Here is an 18,888-nt window from a genome sequence, read left to right as displayed (position 1 = left end):
GGGATGGGAATGTTGCACTGTTGAAGGGGGGTGTTCTTTTTTTTTTTTTTTTTCGGTTTTTGGGCCACACCCGGCGGTGCTCAGGGGTTACTCCTGGCTGTCTGCTCAGAAATAGCTCCTGGCAGGCACAGGGGACCATATGGGACACCGGGATTCGAACCAACCACCTTTGGTCCTGGATGGGCTGCTTGCAAGGCAAACGCCGCTGTGCTATCTCTCCGGGCCCAAAGGGGGGTGTTCTTTACCTGACTGAAATCCAACCACAATCATGTTTGTTATCCAGGTGTTTAAATAAAGATATTAATTAAAAAATAAAATATGGAAAAAAATCAACTGCAAACATGTTGTAATCATGCTGCTTAAATATATTATTTTTTAAAAAGTTGCCTCATCTTTAATACCATCTTGCTTGACTTTACCTAGGAGAATGGTCTTCCTCACCCTGTCTTCTGTGGCTGGCTATGGAAATGTTAGTTGATTATGCTAACTGATAAGTACTTTTATTTGTCTATCCAGTCAGCTACTGTGAGCCTGTTGAGAACAGAGAATGGTTCTATTTTATCTGTCCCTCAGCTACTAGCATTATATACTGAGAAGTAGCTTAAAAAAAAAACAACTATTGAAACTATGGAGTTGTCTGCTTCTACTATTACATACTACTATTCTGGGTCTAAAATATAGGCCACATTTTACCTGTTAGAACACTCATTTCAGTGACACTTTTGTCTGCGTTTGGTCCCAAAGCAATTGAATGAAGGATGACTCCACTTTGTGTCACTTCTTCAGTGCAGTCAATTGGAGTGTTATTTTCTCCACTTGTTAGCAGTATTATTTCAGATCCACTTACTTGTGGATATAGTGATTTAATTTCCTGGAAATATAACCAGTGATTACTTATTATTCCTAGATCCAATAAATTTATGGGAGTTTAAGAAACATGTATGTAGAAAAATAAAGGTATACTAAAAGGAAAAGGTATCTAGATGTCTGTGAGAAAGTATAAAGAAAATTCATCTCAGAATAATAATTATATTTCATCTTCTCTAATAACCTTTATTGACACTGGATTTTGGTACAGCACTGTGAGAAATTTAGTAAAAAGAGGAAAAACATCCCCCAAATTAGTGGTTTTCATGGATTTGAAGTTGAGGTATATACATATTTAAAATGTAGAGGATTTAGAACATTAAAATTCCACAATAGCTCTAAATATAGTGCAGAAAAGCCCTCTGCATTTCTTTGTTAATTGTAGCAACTATTCAAAATATCCAGAATCTGGAAACAACCCAAGTGCCTGAGAGCAGATAAGTGGATAAAGAAACGGTGATACAACTACACAATGGAATATTATGCAGCTGTTAAAATGAAGTCATGAAATTTGTTTAAACATGGATGGATATGGAGAGTATTATGCTGAGACAAATGAGTCAGGGAGAGAAGGATAGATATAGCAATTATTTGTGGATTGTTAAAATCACTAGGTTATAATGTACAGAGACATTAGAGATGCAGGCCAGGAGGTCTGGTTCATGGTAATAAGCTTGCCATAAATAGTGGATGATAGCAGTTAGGGCAGAAAAGAAACTATAATGACATGATAGTTAGATATGATCATTCTGGACAAGAACTTGGAGCTAAAAGGAAATGAAGTAGTATGCATGATATCCTTTCAACAACAATATTGCAAACTACATTGTCCAAAAAGAAATAAAAGGAAAATAGAGAAAGAAGAAAATATGTGCCTCAGAGGCAGGCCAGGGAGAGGATGGGAGGGAAACTAGGGACATTGGTAGTGGTAAATGTGCACTAGTGAAGAGTTTTGTACACTGTATGACTGAAACTCAAGCATGATTAACTTTGTAACTGTGAATAAACCCAACTGTATGATGAATAACCTTGTAAACCATTGTGTTAAATAAAGTATTTTTAAAATAAAAATAGAACATCAAAACTCATAATAAAGCTGGTTTTTTGGAAAAAGTGATCAAAATCATTTTCAAGTTTTCCAAGTTTTAGGTAAGTAATAACTATTCTATAAACTTATTATTAATTTAGTTTTGGGGCTACCCCTAGCAATGTTCAGGGATTATTCCTAGTTCTGCACTCAGAAATTACTCTTGTAAATTCTAAGAGATGCTGGGGATTGAATCCTGCTCAGCCATGGTTAATGCAAGCTTTTACCTGCTGTACTATCACTCTGGCTCCTATTTTATAAATGTTAAAACATGTGAGATACTTATGTATATTAAAATCAAATTGGAAAACAGTATGTACTTTTATACATTTTTTTAGCATTTATAACATATCCTCCCTCCCCCATCATGTTCTACAGGAGTTCAAAATTAAGATAGATACAAAGATGAAGTAGATTTCTTTCTCCACTCCCCTTCCTTCCTTTCTCTCCCCTCTTCTATGTTCCACTTGTACTCCCATTTCCTCCCCTCCTGCCACTTTCGGTTTTGTGACAAACTCAATAATGCCCAGGGCTTACTCCTGGCACTGCTAAGGGTACTGAGGATTGAATCCTGGTCAGCCACATGCAAGACAAGAACCCTGCCAACTGTACTATCTTTTCAGCCCCTCCTTTCCTTTCCTTGTACTGATTTGTGTAGATTAGAGCCAGTGAATTACACACTATTTTGACTTCTGTGACTACATTTCCTACAATTTGCTTTATTTAGGGAGTTATTTTCTTAACACATAATTATATGTTGTTGTGCTTAAATTGCAAATCATTTATATTTTTAAGTTTTGAAATACTTAACCATTTATTTTTCAAAACACATTTTATCATTTGCAGAACTTCAAAGACAACTAGCTTCTGCCATTTCTTGAATAATATTGTTCTTTTTCATCTCTTTCCCAAAGAATATTGCATATGCTTTCTGCCTTTCACTGACTTCTCATCCTCAAATCTTACCTGAAACATTGCCCTCCAATGGCCTCTCTACCTCAAGTTTGCTGTGCTTCTCCTTTCTTAATTACTCTATTACATCACCCTGTTTGTTTTTTTCACAAAATAATGTCCACCATATATATTATTTTATGTATGTGTTATCTTATATCCAATTAAACAACATGCTTTATTTGCTGGACACATAAATATATTAAATTATATCACTATACGCTTATTCCACACTCCCTGTAACACGTGTTGATTAAATTAAAACATAAAAAATGCTATGCTTGTTTATTATAGTATTTAATTGCATATATTTGAAGACTAGGGAATCTAAGAAACATACTGAGCTATGAAGTGAATAAATCATAACTGGAGATTGAGCCTAGAAATTCATACTAGAAACTACATTACAATAAGGTTGGTATAGTAGGAAAAGTCACAATAAAGAAAAGAAGACTTTAAATAATTGGTAGAGTAAAGCTTGCAAAGATAGAAGAGGGAAAGTGGAAGAATTTCTTTTTTTTTTTTTTGGTTATTGGGCCACACCCGTTTGACACTCAGGGGTTACTCCTGGCTATGTGCTCAGAAATCGCCCCTGGCTTGGGGGGACCATATGGGACGCCGGGGGATCGAACCGCGGTCCGTTCCTTGGCTAGCGCTTGTAAGGCAGACACCTTACCTCTAGCGTCACCTTCCCGGCCCCGGAAGAATTTCTTAGGGAGAGACATGTAGGTCGTTTTATATGATGGGCTTGGAGAAACAAACATGCACAATAAACTAGCTGGAGCATAGGTTATTAAGTGAGAACTGAATAAATAAGTTATAATCCAGCAATTCCACTTTTGGGTGTCTATTCCCAGGATAGAAAAACATTCATCCAAAAGGATGTATGCACACCGCTATTAATCGCAACACTCAGTAAATAGCTAAAAGTTGGAATCAATGTAGATATCCAACAACAGAAAAGTGTAACATGATGATGTGGTACATATGAAATACCACATAGCCTTAAGGAATGATCCGATTATGCAATTCACTGTAATGTGGATAGAACTGGGAGATATTATATTAAATGAAGCAAGTCAGCAGAAGGAAAAAATAAGATAATATCACTTCTATGTGGTATTTAGAATAACTTCATGAAGAAATGCAATGGTTTAAGTGGGTATTTTCAAGAACAATCTAGGCCTCACAGTATAGTGAGGAGAAGGAAACTGAATGGAGGAAGAGTAATACAAATATAAAAGGATGGGGCCAGGGGCCAAGGGGTCTCACAGGTGCATTGATGGTGTTGAGGAAAAAACTAAATATCCAAACCAGAGTCAACAACAAAGAGATCATGAGACCCAAACTTTAATAAAAAATTAACAACAAAAATGAAAAATGAACTTACTATAAATAGGCTGGAGGTGGTGTTGTGGTAGTATGGGATGAACTCTAGGAATATTGGTGGAAGAAAGTTGACACTGGTGCTGGGATTGGTATTAAAACATTTATGTACCCAGCAAATTTATCATGCATGTTTGTTACAAAGTTATTAATAACTTTATAAATCATAATGGTTTAACTAAATTGTTTTAAAGTTGTAAAGACTGGTATAAGTGCAGTTTTATTACAGTAAAAAGAATCAGATTATTTGATAAACTATAAGGAGGCAGGAAAGTGTTCTAAGCAGGAAAATGATATAACTGATATTAATTTTGAGTTTAAGATGACAATGTGAAAAAATAAGATTAATATTAATTAATGAATATTTACTATGTAAAATAATACATATTGCTCTAAGTCTATAAAATTATTGGTTCACTTTAAGTTCATACTTATTCTATGAGGAGAGAATTCTCATTTATATTTTTTATAAATATGTCACAGATTTCTAAGAAATTGCAAAGTTTCCTATGCCACAGTGAGTAATCTATAGAGCTACTTTTTTGATATAAAGTTCATATTATGACTAGTAATCCTTATGGTAATATGACTGAACCCCTACTATATCTGCTTAAATATATAAACATCAGTTTTCCTTAGGTAAATGTCATAGTAATGGAAATGGCTCAGATATAAACATGAGAGAATTTTTGTCATTGCCTTAAAAATTGCAACTCTTGATACAGGTGGTGTATAGTAAATTGAGACAACCTTGTCTGGAAGATAATATAAAGATTTATAATAAATATGACAATAAATATTTGAGGTCCTGGGTTTAGTCTTGGGCACTACAAAAATAAGCACATAAAAATGAAAAGATGGAGGTATAATACAAATACAGTAATCATCCCTGACCATATATCTGAGTGACAGGTAAACACTAATGTACATCTTTATATTCATAGAAACATTATTCAGATAGTCAAGATATAGAGTTTTGACTAAATGCTCTGTGGCAAAATAACTGCATAAAGAAATTGTGGTTTGTGCTCAATGTAATACTATTGTACAACTAGAAAGGTAAGTCCATGCCTTTTGAGACACATTATAGAGAATTTAATTTGATTATGATAAGCTAAATAGTTAAGGGAGTAAACAGCAAATATAGGATCTTTTCATTTATGCATGAAATGTAAAGTAAATGATTTAGCAATAAAGAACAAATTGATTCTTAGAGTTGGTAAAAACTGAGATGTTTATTGGAAGGAAAGAAGTTGAAAGAAATGAGTAGAGAGATAGAATAGTATTTTGGCAGTGAATTTGGTGAGTTGTGTATTGATCAGCTATACCCATGAAATTCTCTCATTGTAAACCTGCACTCTTTAATTTCCTATCTGTGAACCAATGCTGGTTGGCTAGTATAGAAAGTTTAAAAACCATTGGTCTTCTCCATTGGTTATAATTGCTGACCCATGGACCAGTATGCAGGTGTAGTTCATAGATGCTTAAAGCTTGGACAACAATATTTTAAACTAATAATAAATTAATGAAAACAATAAACACAATTCTAAAATTATCAGGTAAGTTCTCTCTATTGCTTAGTTAGATACTTTTTAGGATTAAGACATAGGCGCTATATCAAAATTATGGACTGGCTATGTGAAGCAGCAGTTAACCTTAAAACGTCATCATAAAATAAAAAAAAGAAAAACTATATTTGCCACTAATTTTTCACCTGTAAAGCCTTTCTAATCCCCGAGCAAATGGAAATTCCTCCTTGAGTAAACGTAGGCAACTTTGTCACGAGTGTATCTCTATCACTTTGATTTATTATTTGTTTTAGTTTGCTTCGGATTTCAGCAGTACTATCGTAAACAATTATCCCCACCCAGGATCTATTTTCAACGACTTGCCACAGGAAATGTTTTACTGCTTGATTCATTCGAATTAGACGATCATTAGTCTGGAAAAAACAACAACAACAACAAATCATCAAATAACATTCAACTGGAAAACAACAATACATTCATAAAATGAGTAAACAACATTTGTTTAGAATTTTCTATCACGAGTTGTAGATATTGTGACATTTTTGAATAGATAAAAATAGTTATGTATATTATGGAATGCACATGACCTGGCAAAAAGTTATCGAGGGCTGATTATTGGTTGGAGAAATTGGAAGGGCTGGAGAAATAGTACAGCAGTAGGGCATTTGCCTTGCATTCAGCATACCTGGGAGGGACCCAGTTTGATTCCCGGCATCCCTTATGGTCCCCCAGCCTTCCAGGGGCGATTTCTGAGTGTAGAGCCAGGAGTAATCCCTGAGTGCCTCTGAGTGTGTCTCAAAAACCAATAAATAAATAAAGTTTAAAAAATATCCTTGATATATTATTGTGTTTCATTTGTGTCAATATTAAAACAGTATCCAAGTTCCACTTATGAAAATAGAGGATTAGTATTCATCAAAGAGTAATATTTCCCCATCCATAAAAATGAGATTACTTCTAAAATGAAACTTTTCCTGCTGAGACCCAGGTGATTGCTTCCCTCATTTTATCTTCTACGTCTAACTTCTAACCTCTCCCCATCAAGTTTCAAGTATCGGCTTAATCAAAATTGTGCAATGTTTTCTTTCTTTTCTTTTCTTTCTTTCTTTCTTTTTTTTTTTTTTTTGCAGGGAGTGGGTCGGTAGCCCATTAAGACTCACATTTTTCTTTCCCTTGTTCTAAATCTCTTTCTTTATTATTCTCCAGTTTATTAACAAAAACTAACCTTGGTGCATTTCCCCAATATATGCCCACATTTCTTTCTGAACTCTCTAGAACTAAATAACAATAAGAAATTCCTCCTATATCGGGCCCGGAGAGATAGCACAGCGGCGTTTGCCTTGCAAGCAGCCGATCCAGGACCAAAGGTGGTTGGTTCGAATCCCGGTGTCCCATATGGTCCCCCGTGCCTGCCAGGAGTTATTTCTGAGCAGACAGCCAGGAGTAACCCCTGAGCACCGCTGGGTGTGGCCCAAAAACCAAAAAAAAAAAAAAAAATTCCTCCTATATCAACTTATAGCAACTTTGTTTTGTTTTCAATTTGGCTCTGCCTGCATCCTATCAAGGGAAATATGCTCATCTTCTTTCAGTACAAAATCTCATTGTTCCTCGATGTCACAACCCAGAACTCTTTTTTTGTTGGTGTCTAGCCCTTTTTTGGATCTCTATGTTGTGATGGATGGTTTCACTGAGCAATACCATTCTCTGCCTTTTAAGTAATTACCTTCCTTCTATTAAAGACAATATTCTTAGGAGGCATTACTTTCCCCAATTTTAAACTGTATTACAAACTAATAGTTATCTAAACAGCATGGTATTGATATAAAGACAGACCCTCAGATCAGCGGAATAGATGAGTATTAAGAGAATATTCCCCAGACATATAATCAACTAATCTTTGATAAAAGGGCAAGATATCCAAAATGGAGCAAGGAACGCCTCTTCAATATGTGGCATTGGTACAACTGGTTAGCCACTTGCAAAAAAGCGAACTCAGCTCACACCATGCACAAAGATCAAATCCAAGTGGATTAAAGACATTGATATCAGAGCTGAAACTATAAGGTAAATAGAACAACACGTAGGTAAAATACTATATGACATTGAGACTGAAGGCATCTTCAAGGAGGAAACAGCACTCTCCAAACAAATGGAAGCAGAGATAAACAGATGGGACTATATTAAGCTGAGAAGCTTCTGCACCTCAAAGAAAATAGTGCCTAAGATACAAAAGCCATCTACAGAATAGAAGAAACTATTTACCCAATACCCATTAGACAAGGTGCTAATCTCCAAAATATACAAGGTACTGACAGAAATTAATAAGAAAAAACATTTAACTCCATCAAAAGTTGGGGAGAAGAAATGAACAGACACTTTCTCAAAGAAGAAATATAAATGGCCAAAAGACACATGAAAAATGATCCACATCACTAATCATCAGGGAGATGCAAATCAAAACTACAATGAAGTACCATCTCAAGCCACAGAAACTGGCACACATCACAAAGAACAAGAACAATCAGTGCTGACAGGGATGTGGAAAGAAAGAAACTCTTATCCACTGCTGATGGGAATGTCATCTAGTCCAACCTTTATGGAAAACAATATGGAGATTCCTCAAAAAAAATGGAAATTGAACTCCCATATGATCCAGCTATACTAGTCCTAGGGATATACCGTAGGAACACAAAACTACAATTCAAATATCCCTTCCTCATGCCTATATTCATTGACGCACTATTTACAATAGCTAGACTCTAGAAATAACCAAGATGCCCTTCAACAGATGAACGGCTAAAGAAACTGTGGTACATATACACAATGGAATATTATGCAGCCGTCAGGAAAGATGAAGTCATGAAATTTTTCTATATGTGGATGTACATGGAATCTATTATGTTGAGTGAAATAAGTCATAGGGAGAGAAATAGATACAGAATAATCTCACTCATCTTTGAGTTTTAAGAAAAATTAAAGATGTTACTGTAATAAGGCACAAAGACAGTAGAGTTAAGGGCTGGAAGCCCTGGAAGTACCAGATCACAATTTGAAGCTCACCACAAAGAGTGGTAAACACTGTTAGGGAAATAACTACACTAACAACTAGCATGACAAATGTTAAAGAATGAGAGAAGTAGAATGCCTGTTATGAATATAGGCAGGGGTGGGGACAGAGGGGGAGCATTGGTGGTGGGAATGTTGTATTGGTGAAGGGGGTATTCTGTTTATGACTGAAACCCAACTACAAACATGCTTATAATCATGGTGCTTAAATAAAAATTTTTATTAAAAAAAGACAATATTCCTAATCTTTAGAATGCTTTGTTAGACCTTAAATGTGCTATCTTGCCAAGTGATTTATGATATTATGAACGCACATTTGTGGCTCGTTTATTTCAACAATTATTTTTTCAGTGCTCTTATGCCATAATCTCTGTTTTAGAGAAAGGGATATAAAGATGAATAAGATGTTTCAAGTATAATTATGATTTCTAGTGGATCTCCCAGACTATATGTGATAAATATATGTGTTTAATACAGCATCTTGTAGTAGAGATTTGCATAGATACATTTGGGAGCCCATAAAAAGGATTTTATCTTAGTCCAGTCTGGAAGACAAACTCTCTCCTGAATGATGTGGATGCCTGCACTTAAGTCTGAAGAATGAACAGGAGTCAACCAGATAAGGGGAAAATGAGAGACTTCTTTTCTCTATTAATTCTTTTGGGAAAAATGTCTCTATTTCAAGAACTTCTTTCAATGAGTACTCTTCACTGAATGTTGAAAGAATAAATGATGAAAGAAAAAGTGACTGGATCTAAGTCATGACTTTTTATAGTATTTTAAAATTTTTGGTTTGGGAACCACAGCCAATTATTCAAGTATTACTTTTGGGTATTGATTGAGAAGTCACCTCCTGTGCACTGGAGTCAAATCCAGAGATCCAAAATACAATACATATTGGGGCCAGAGAGGTGGCACAGTGGTAAGGCTTTTGCCTTCCATGTGTCTGACGTAGGATGGATCTCGGTTCGCTCCCCTGGCGTCCCATATGGTCTCTCAAGCCAAGATGGATTTCTGAGCGCATAGCCAGGAGTAAGCCCTGAGCATCACTGGGTGTACCCTTCTCCCAAAAAACAAACCCCAAAACATACAATACATGCACAGTCCATTGAGCTATACCTCCAAACCAGTTGTTGCTTTTATCTATGTCTTTGAATACAAGGAATTCATTTGATAAGTGATTCTAATAAAATAAAGTCCTGTTAAATATTCTCTTGTTGATCTTGTCCCCTGCCTTTGAACAAATCTATAGATTCACTTTCTTATGTCTAAATATTTCCAGTAATAAAGTAGATAACATATTTAGTAAATAGAGTATATAGGATTAGGAAATATTTCCATATTTCAACATGTAGTTATAACCTAATAAAATATTACTAAAAGATTAAAGAATTTTCTCAATGGACTCCATTTTCTAAAAAGTGAAGACACTCGTAGGTCAGGTCGTGATTTTTCAACTTGACTGCCAACTACCAACATTTTTTTTTATTACAATACTCACTGCTCTTCTTAAGATCATGATTACAGAATTGATTTAGTTTATGCCACCATTAGTCTTTGGACAAAGCAGGCACAGGTTGCATTTTAATTCTCTAGGACATTGATACCCCTCTGTCTCTACATCCAGCAAATGTGGGTCCATATACTTACTTTCATGCTTGAAGACCTGTCAAGAACTAAACACACAATTCTTTCACCAACCCTCAATAATGAGAACACAGGTGGAGGAGGTGGTGTCATCATAGACATTGTGTTTTTAATATCTTCAGAAATGCGGATCACTTCCCATGTGCTTTTGGAGTTACACTTTTTATTTTGTGGGGTTGGCGCTTCTCGGTTATGAGTTTTTTCATTACAGAATTCAATGACCTATAAGTTTAGGAAAATGAAAAAATATCCAATTCATTTAAAATGCAACTAATATGAATTTTATTATTTATTTTATTCACAAGTGTGAAAAATTAAAAACGTTTTCTGTTGCCTAATGAAATGTAGGCTTTCAATATTAAGGCAAATTTTCAGTAATAAGAAAAAGTTGAATGCTGACTCTGTATCAATCATTGTTCAAAGAATTCTGTATTAATGCATATAATCCCCAGGTTATCTTCATGGATGTTTTATAAACATGATAAAATATCATTTGATTATAAATCTACTGTAACAATTAGTATACTTACAGAATCTATCGCTTGCATATACATTATTGATGTTTTTGCAGTTTGCTCTTTATCAGGGAAGAACTGACAGTCTTTTTCATATAGCTTTGTAGTAGAATTAAATCTGCATGGTCTGAGTACACTGTTGCCTCCTTGATCCTTATAAACTCCATTTTTACCCTTGATATCTTTGGAACACCTGAAAAGATTGACATTGGTCTTTGAATCAACCCAATGAACTATTAGTGCTTTACCATTTCTCGAGTGTTTTTATTCACAATGATTATTATATCTTTACATATCTTTTACTTTTTATAACTTCTTTATTGATGAGTAAAATGGTTATAATAGTGCTTATATTCATGCTATGTTATACAAAGTTACTATTTTTCCACCATTACCAGACTGCCAAGTTCCTCCATTGGGTTTTAGTTCATTTTTGCTTATTAATTTATCCTGTTCAGCAGCAAAGTTGAAGGATTTCTACCAGAGAAGTTATTTTCTTCAGGAAATTGCAGTAGGAAATTTTGTTTTATTTTTTTATTTCGGAGGGAGTATTAAGGCTACACTAACTAGTGCTCAGGGGCTCCTCCTGGTTTTGTGCTCAGGTATCATCCCTAGTGGTACTTTAATGGAAACATAGTGCTGCAAATTTAACCAGGTTTCCCCTGTACTCTAGCTCAGATTCCAAGAGAGGAAATTTTAAATGGTATCACCAGTCTATACAAAAGTCTAGTTTGCTTAAGCCATTAACGTGCTGCTGACTTGTTTATATTAATGGCTATATGTTTGCTTTTCCAAAACAATTTCTAGTAGTGGTAGCTGAAGTAAGTTATGAGACCATTTATTCTTGGAATTACTTTAGTTTAAAGTTCTTTGTATATTTATTTTCAAAGATAATATTTCCAAAGAATGGGGTATAATATGGTGGCAAATGTTTTCATTATTTAAGGAGGAAATTTTTATCCAGAGTAAACTGTGACTTGAAGTAAATCTTGAGGTACTGCTCAAGATGATAAAAAAAATGAGAAGTTAGAAATAGATTTTATAATGTGAGATAGGTCTATAGTTATAATAAATTGTTGGAATTATAAATAGATCCCAGGTTTATAGGGTATTTCTAGTTCAAATAAGTAATTCAGGAAGCAATTACTTCTAGACCTGGATTCTATTCATGGTGTCACATGGTCCGAAGCCACTTCTGGTAGGGGTTCTTTCATTGAACCTCAGGTTTTGTAGACAGAGAATCACTTTTGTGGCCACTAGATCTGAGCACCACTTGGAAGGCCCTTCAGTCTCCTGCCTCAGAAGAAAAATAACTTGATTTCACTTAGTCATTTAGGAAGTAAGGCTCCTAGATCCATATGTACTTCTACTGCCTCCAATAATGATTTTATTTATATTAACATCCAGATAAATTTTATGTAGCAGACTGGAGAAAAGTATTTTATAAAAGTAAAATTATTTTAATATACTCTAAACAAGTGCGCTCAGATAATGAAGTTTTCATTATAATTCTGTACCTTTTGTTTGTATGATTTTGCAAAATACTGAGTCTTAGAAGTGCATCTGAGATTGAGTAAATTGATGGTACCTGGCTTTGAATTGTTTCCCTAACATGGTCTCTTTTTCTTAGAACCTGGAGGACTGTCTATTATTAACTGATGTTACATACATAATTTTAATTTCTTAATATTTTAAAATGGCATCTGACTGTATTAGTGTACTGAACATAAATGTTTACTACTAAAATGAATGTTTTTACTAAGGACATCCTAAGTGTCTTAAATGGGATTTTTTCCTCAAAACAGAATCTAATAATTGTAATATTTGTTTACTTGTTTTTGTTGTTCAAGTTGGGGCTCTCAAGCATTACTCAGGAGTCCTTAGGGCCCTAGTTAAACCCAACCCAGCAGTTCAGTGCATAGGCCTGAGAATACAGTGCTGCTTGAATCCTGCAGTGCTATGAACACTGGGGACAACAGGATGATCCTGCGAACCTCTAGGGCTGTATCTGGAGATGGTTGGGGACCATCTTCAGCTGGTACTCAAACTGGGTCTATTCCTAATTTAACCACTGAACTCTCCCTGTGTCCAAATGTTTAATATTTAGATATGTAATTAAAATAAACTTAGAAATACAGAGAAATATCATTTGGTTCATAAGGCTATTAATGCTTTACTCAACCTATAGTTAGCAATACTTGCTAGTTCTTCTTGATTTTTTTTATCTTCTAGCATATAGTACATATGTACCATATACGTACTATATATATGTGACTGACCAAGCACAAATTTAAATGAGTCTTCCAGCTACAGTAGAAAACCACAAATATCAACTAGCCTACCAAATATCACAAAAGTCAACTACCTACAAAATGTTCTTGAAGTTATGTGCATTTTAAGTGAACTACCAGCACCTTTAAATACATTTAAAAAGCTAAAATAAAATCAGTTTTGTGATATAGCATATATGATATATGTTGGATGATATAATAATTATAATTAAAAAATAGAACTAAAGGGAATAAGTAGCAACCTAAACTAATTTAAGAAAATTTAAGTTTTGGGAGGGTCACACCTGGCAGCGCTCAGGGATTACTCCTGGCTCTATGCTCAGAAACTGCTCCTGGCAAGCTCAGGGGACCATACAGGATGCTGGAATTCAAACCACCAACCTTCTGCATGCAAGGCAAACGTCTTACCTCCATGCTATTTCTCCAGCCCCTAATTTAAGAAAACTTAAGTCGTCCTACCTTGTTGCTTCAATTTTTTTGTTTGCAGCAGCATAAAATGGCTCGTGCTCATTGTACTCATCAAATACTCCCCAGCGGAGATGAGCCCATTCATGGACAAGCAGTCGGCCTGTGAGAAAATATATTAAATCCAGGGTCAGCATTCAAGTGACAGAAATGGTCCATCAAATACTTTAAAATTTTCAATAAAATATCGATTTTATGGTTTTTTAAAAACCTAAATGGTTTTATTTATAAAAACATTACACTACAAGATATTTACATTAGAAAGGATATTATATTCTTCTTATTAAATGTGAACTCAATGAAATATTTATTACATTTATGCTAAGACCATATAGACTGCATTTTGGATTTGATTCTTGGAGATAAAAAGTATGTTAGATATTAGAATAGTTTTTGACTCTACGAAGTTTTCTCCAATCAACAAAATAAGCAGTATGCAATACATTAGTATAACTAAAATTCTGTCACTACAATTAAATGTTAAAAATGGTTTATATAATTTTCTTAAGGGCAAAAAAAAAGAATTAGAAAACATAGTCATAGACTGTATAATAATTAAGTGTCTAAATGAAGTAATTAATAGCACTAAACATATACAATAACTAATAAATTAAAATAATTCATGTATATGCTTAGCATGATATTTTAGCACTAGGGAATTGAAAACAAGTAATAAACATAATGTTCTTAATTTTTCTTAAAATATGGTAATAATCCACAGAAACAATAGAGATGAGGGCCGGAAGGACTGGCTTACAATATGAAGCTCACCACAGAGTCGTGAGTGCAGTTAGGAAAATAACTACACTAACAACTATCATGACAATTTTAATGAGTGAGAGATGTAGAATGCCTGTCTCAAATACAGGCAGAGGTTGTGGGAGGAGGGAGATATGGGGCATTGGTGGTGGGAATGTTGCACCGGTGAAGAGGGGGTGTTCTTTTGTGACTTAAATCCAACTATAGTCATGTTAGTAATCATGGTGTTTAAATAAAGATATTATTTTAAAAAAGTAATAATAGGTCTTGACAGGTAGAAACTTAGAGGAATTAAGAATAAAATTTTTTCCCAAAAAGTTATTTTAGGGTAATTGGTAGAATTAAGATAAGTATGTAGCTTGAAGAAAGAAAAAACAAGTTAGGAAAAGTTCAAAGGAAATAGAATTGGAGAAGTTGTTATCTATAGTATATATTTCTCTAACTCATGAGCATTTAAAACAGGAGGGTGAAGGTCAATAATATTATACTAAAGTCATGGTTCTTCTTTTAAATCCATGAATATTCAGAAAGTGATCCTTGGACTAGTAGCATTATCATCAACTGGAAGTTCCCAAGAATTACAGAAATTTGAGACCACCCATTGAATAATAATTCATATATTAACAAGTTTCTAAATAAGTTCTCTTTATGTCAAATCTCTTTATGTTAAAATCACTGGTTTAAATTCCTAGTTCAATAAGTATAGTATGTTAGAATTTTAGGCGCAAGAAAATAAAAAACCTTATATCAACTACTGAATAGAAATGCATTGAATTTTAAGAAAATTTGAATCATTTGAAAATGATTACTTTGTGCTTTTTTTTTTTTTCTTTTTCTCCCTGCATAGGCACAGTAACTATTGGGGATATTATAGAGGGAATTCCCTTGGCCTAGGAGATACAGGTTTTCTCCACCCCTGGACTAATATAGTCCACTCTCAAATTTGCTTCCTTCTCAGCTCTTGATAGACTGCCCTGGCTTCCACTCACACCTGCATTTTACTTAAAGGGTATATATTAAGGTGAGTGTGGCAAGAAATGAATAATGTATTTGAGAGTAATAATCACCTCAAAACATAACACATATCAAATCAACAGGATGTATATCTCAATATGTAAAATTTTTATTTAAAAACTCAGTCTTAGGGCCATAGCAATAACACAGTGGTAGGTTGTTGTCTTGCATGCAGCCAATATAGGATGGACCGCTGTTCGAATCCTGACATTCCATACAGTCCCCCGCGTCTGCCAGGAGTAATTTCTGAGCGCAGAGCCAAGAGTAACCCCTGAACACCCTCGGGTGTGACCCTTCCTCCAAAAAACATTTTTACTTATTTATGTATTTATTTTTTAATTTTTATTTTGATTATATTGGCTTACATATCTTTCACAGTAGTATTTTAGGGACATATTAACATTGAATCAGGGAAATACCCATCACCAAATTTGTCCTCCCCTCATCCCTGTTCCCTTCCTGCAACCATATCCCCCACCATCACCCCCTGGGCTTCTAGAGTAGGTGGTCCCCTCTTTGTCTAGCTTACTATTAGTGATCATATATCTGTTTGGTCCTGGTACCCTCCCTTGTTTCCCCCTCTATTTGAGAGGCGGAGCTAGATAATTCGAGTTTTGTGGTATTGTTTGAAGGAAAGAAAAGCAATAGAATGGAGTAAAAAATAAGAAAAAATAAAAATAAATAAAATAAATAAATTAAGCTGAAAATGGTGGAGTCCTTGTAGTGATCCTCAAACTATGGCCTGCGAGCCACATATTGTATTTGTATCTGTTTTGTTTCTTCATTGCAAAATAAGATGTATGCAGTGTGCATAAGAATTTGTTCATAAGTTTTGTTTTTACTATAGTCAGATCCTCCAATGGTCTGAGGGACAGTGAACTTGCCCCCTGTTTAAAAAGTTTGAGGACCCCTGTGAGGCTTTCAACCTCAGTTTGAGCGAGGACATGAAAAAGGTAATTGAAACACCACATCAAAACAGAAAGAAATATCAAATTAAATATCTAGTGAGCACTACAGCAATAAAGACAAGCACCACACAATAGTATTGGTTCTGAAATCAAACCATGCCGGAGTACAAAAAGAAAGATAAAGATAAAATAAAATAAAATAAAATTGGAGACATCAACTTCAATATCTATACCAAAATAAAGACACCAATAAAAATTGATCAATCAATAAATTTATATGTGGAAAAATGATTACTTTGTGCTTTTTTTTCTTTTTCTCCCTGCATAGGCACAGTAATGATTGGGGATATTATAGAGGGAATCCCCTTGGCCTAGGAGATACAGGGTTTCTCCACCCCTGAAGTATTACTGTCATGGGATTAACTATAGACTCCTTGCATGATCATTTACTCTCCCCTCGGTGCTTTTTTGGTATATAGAAGACTTCTGCTTCGTCATGGATGGTTAAATCGGACCTCTGCATCTAGAGATCTTGGTGTCTGTACAGCTCAAGGAATGGAGCTTATGTGGTTCTTTCTGTGTGGTTCTAGCAGTTCTGCTTCTTCGGTGTCATTTTAATCCATCTTCTGTAGTGGGTGGTCTTGGTCATTACATTCCTCTTATGATGGAGCCTGGAGTCTTTTGTTATGCTTCTGGAAGACCCATTCAGTTGAGATTGTCTCAGTCAGACCTCTGGAATTGGAGATCTTGTTTGATGAACAGATCGTAGACCAAAATCTAGGCTAGAGATTTTTGTTGCTATTGTTGTTGTTGTTGTTGTTGGTCCCTGGATACATACTGTTCAGTCCTGGTTGTAACAACCAGTCATCTGAATATAGCGATCTTCGCTTTTGCACAGATCAAAGAGTGACATGTCTTCTGATTTTGTCTTATCGTTGGCTGGTGAGGAAGGACAACTTGCTCTTGGATCAAGTTGTTCCCATTTCTTTGTTATCAGGTTATCAATTTAGAACTGGCGCATGTTGGAGTCAGAGCAGCATTATGGATGCCCTGGAGGGGATTTGGGTTCCTGGAGCTGTTGTGGAGAACTCTGTCGTTTCTGTGTCTGGGATCCAGGAGTCAGGGCTGGACGGTAAGTGCTTAATTCCCTGGGGTCTAAGTTGGTTCCACATGACATAAGTTCAGAGTGGGAGATGCCCTTGTGTTGTAAAAAAGTATAAGTTCTTATCCCTAGTAGATAAGAGCTTGTTTTTACACGTAAAATTTCCCCTTTTTTTAATATGCCTTTGCAGGAAGAAGTGGTGTTACATTATATTGCTGGTGGATTTGGGGGTGGAGAGAGAAGAAAACAAACACAGGACAAAAACTAAAAATATATATGCTCGCACATATCTAAAGAAAAAAATTACTTTTTAAAAAAATGATTAAATAAAAGATGTAATTAAAGGAATAAAGTAGGGCCGGGAGAGATAGCATGGAGGCAAGGCGTCTGTCCTTCCTGCAGAAGGACGGTGGCTCAAATCCCAGCATCCCACATGGTCCCCCGTGCCCACCAGGGGTGATCTCCGAGCATAGAGCCAGGAGTCTCCCTCAGTCTCCTTCCTCATCTTACTACTGATTCAGAGCTCTCATCTGTTTCCTGCCCCATTTCAGCTGTGTATGCTGAGAGGGACTCTTTGACCCCTCATATCAACCCTTCTCTTTCCAACCCGCATAGGTGCTAATGTCCACGTGAAGACATTTAAATTTATGTCAAATATTTCCAGGCAAATTGGACATAGAACTTCTTTATCTTAGAAAAAAAAGTAACCTCAAAACTCAGTCAAACAAACCAGTGAATTAGTTGGCAATATTGCTCTCATACTTAGAAAACCTCACATATCTAGGAAAATAACCTCTAAAGCAGATATACCTCTAGCCAACTTTTATACAACCAATACAATATATTACTTTCTTTTTTTTTTTTTTGGTTTTTGGGCCACACCCATTTGATGCTCAGGGGTTACTCCTGGCTATGCGCTCAGAAGTCGCTCCTGGCTTGGGGGACCATATGGGACGCCAGGGGATCGAACCGCGGTCCGTCCTAGGCTAGCGCAGGCAAGGCAGGCACCTTACCTCTAGCGCCACCGCCCGGCCCCATATTACTTTCTTAAAGAACCTGAAACTTCATCATTCCAACCCAGTAAATGCAAAGGACAATGGGCAAACTAAGGAAGACAACTGCAGTGGGGATGTGAAGAAAAACTCAGGCAAATTTCCAAGCCCATCAAAATGCCTGAACCTTAGAGATAACCTAAAAACAACACTTAATGTTTTTTAACAACAGGAATCAAGGAGTCACTAGCCTGCAAAAATCAAACAATCTATAGATGAACAACCAACACAAAGAACTCTTTCAGAGTA

At 35.5% G+C, this 18,888-nt stretch overlaps 1 protein-coding gene across 1 annotated transcript in view; it reads right to left on the bottom strand.

Annotated features, from left to right (window-relative positions):
* LOC126007034 (calcium-activated chloride channel regulator 4-like) overlaps positions 1-18,888 on the bottom strand; it is a 38,494-nt gene that overhangs the window by 9,424 nt on the left and 10,182 nt on the right. Inside the window, 5 exon segments of the mRNA XM_049772553.1 lie at positions 694-871; positions 6,006-6,233; positions 10,537-10,755; positions 11,064-11,241; positions 13,799-13,907. Coding sequence (XP_049628510.1) covers positions 694-871; positions 6,006-6,233; positions 10,537-10,755; positions 11,064-11,241; positions 13,799-13,907 — 912 coding nt within the window.

Source organism: Suncus etruscus, chromosome 4, assembly GCF_024139225.1.
Source record: "Suncus etruscus isolate mSunEtr1 chromosome 4, mSunEtr1.pri.cur, whole genome shotgun sequence".
Lineage (NCBI taxonomy): Eukaryota > Metazoa > Chordata > Mammalia > Eulipotyphla > Soricidae > Suncus > Suncus etruscus.
Note: the sequence above shows the minus strand (reverse complement) of the source record. Positions and strands in the feature narration are given on the sequence as shown.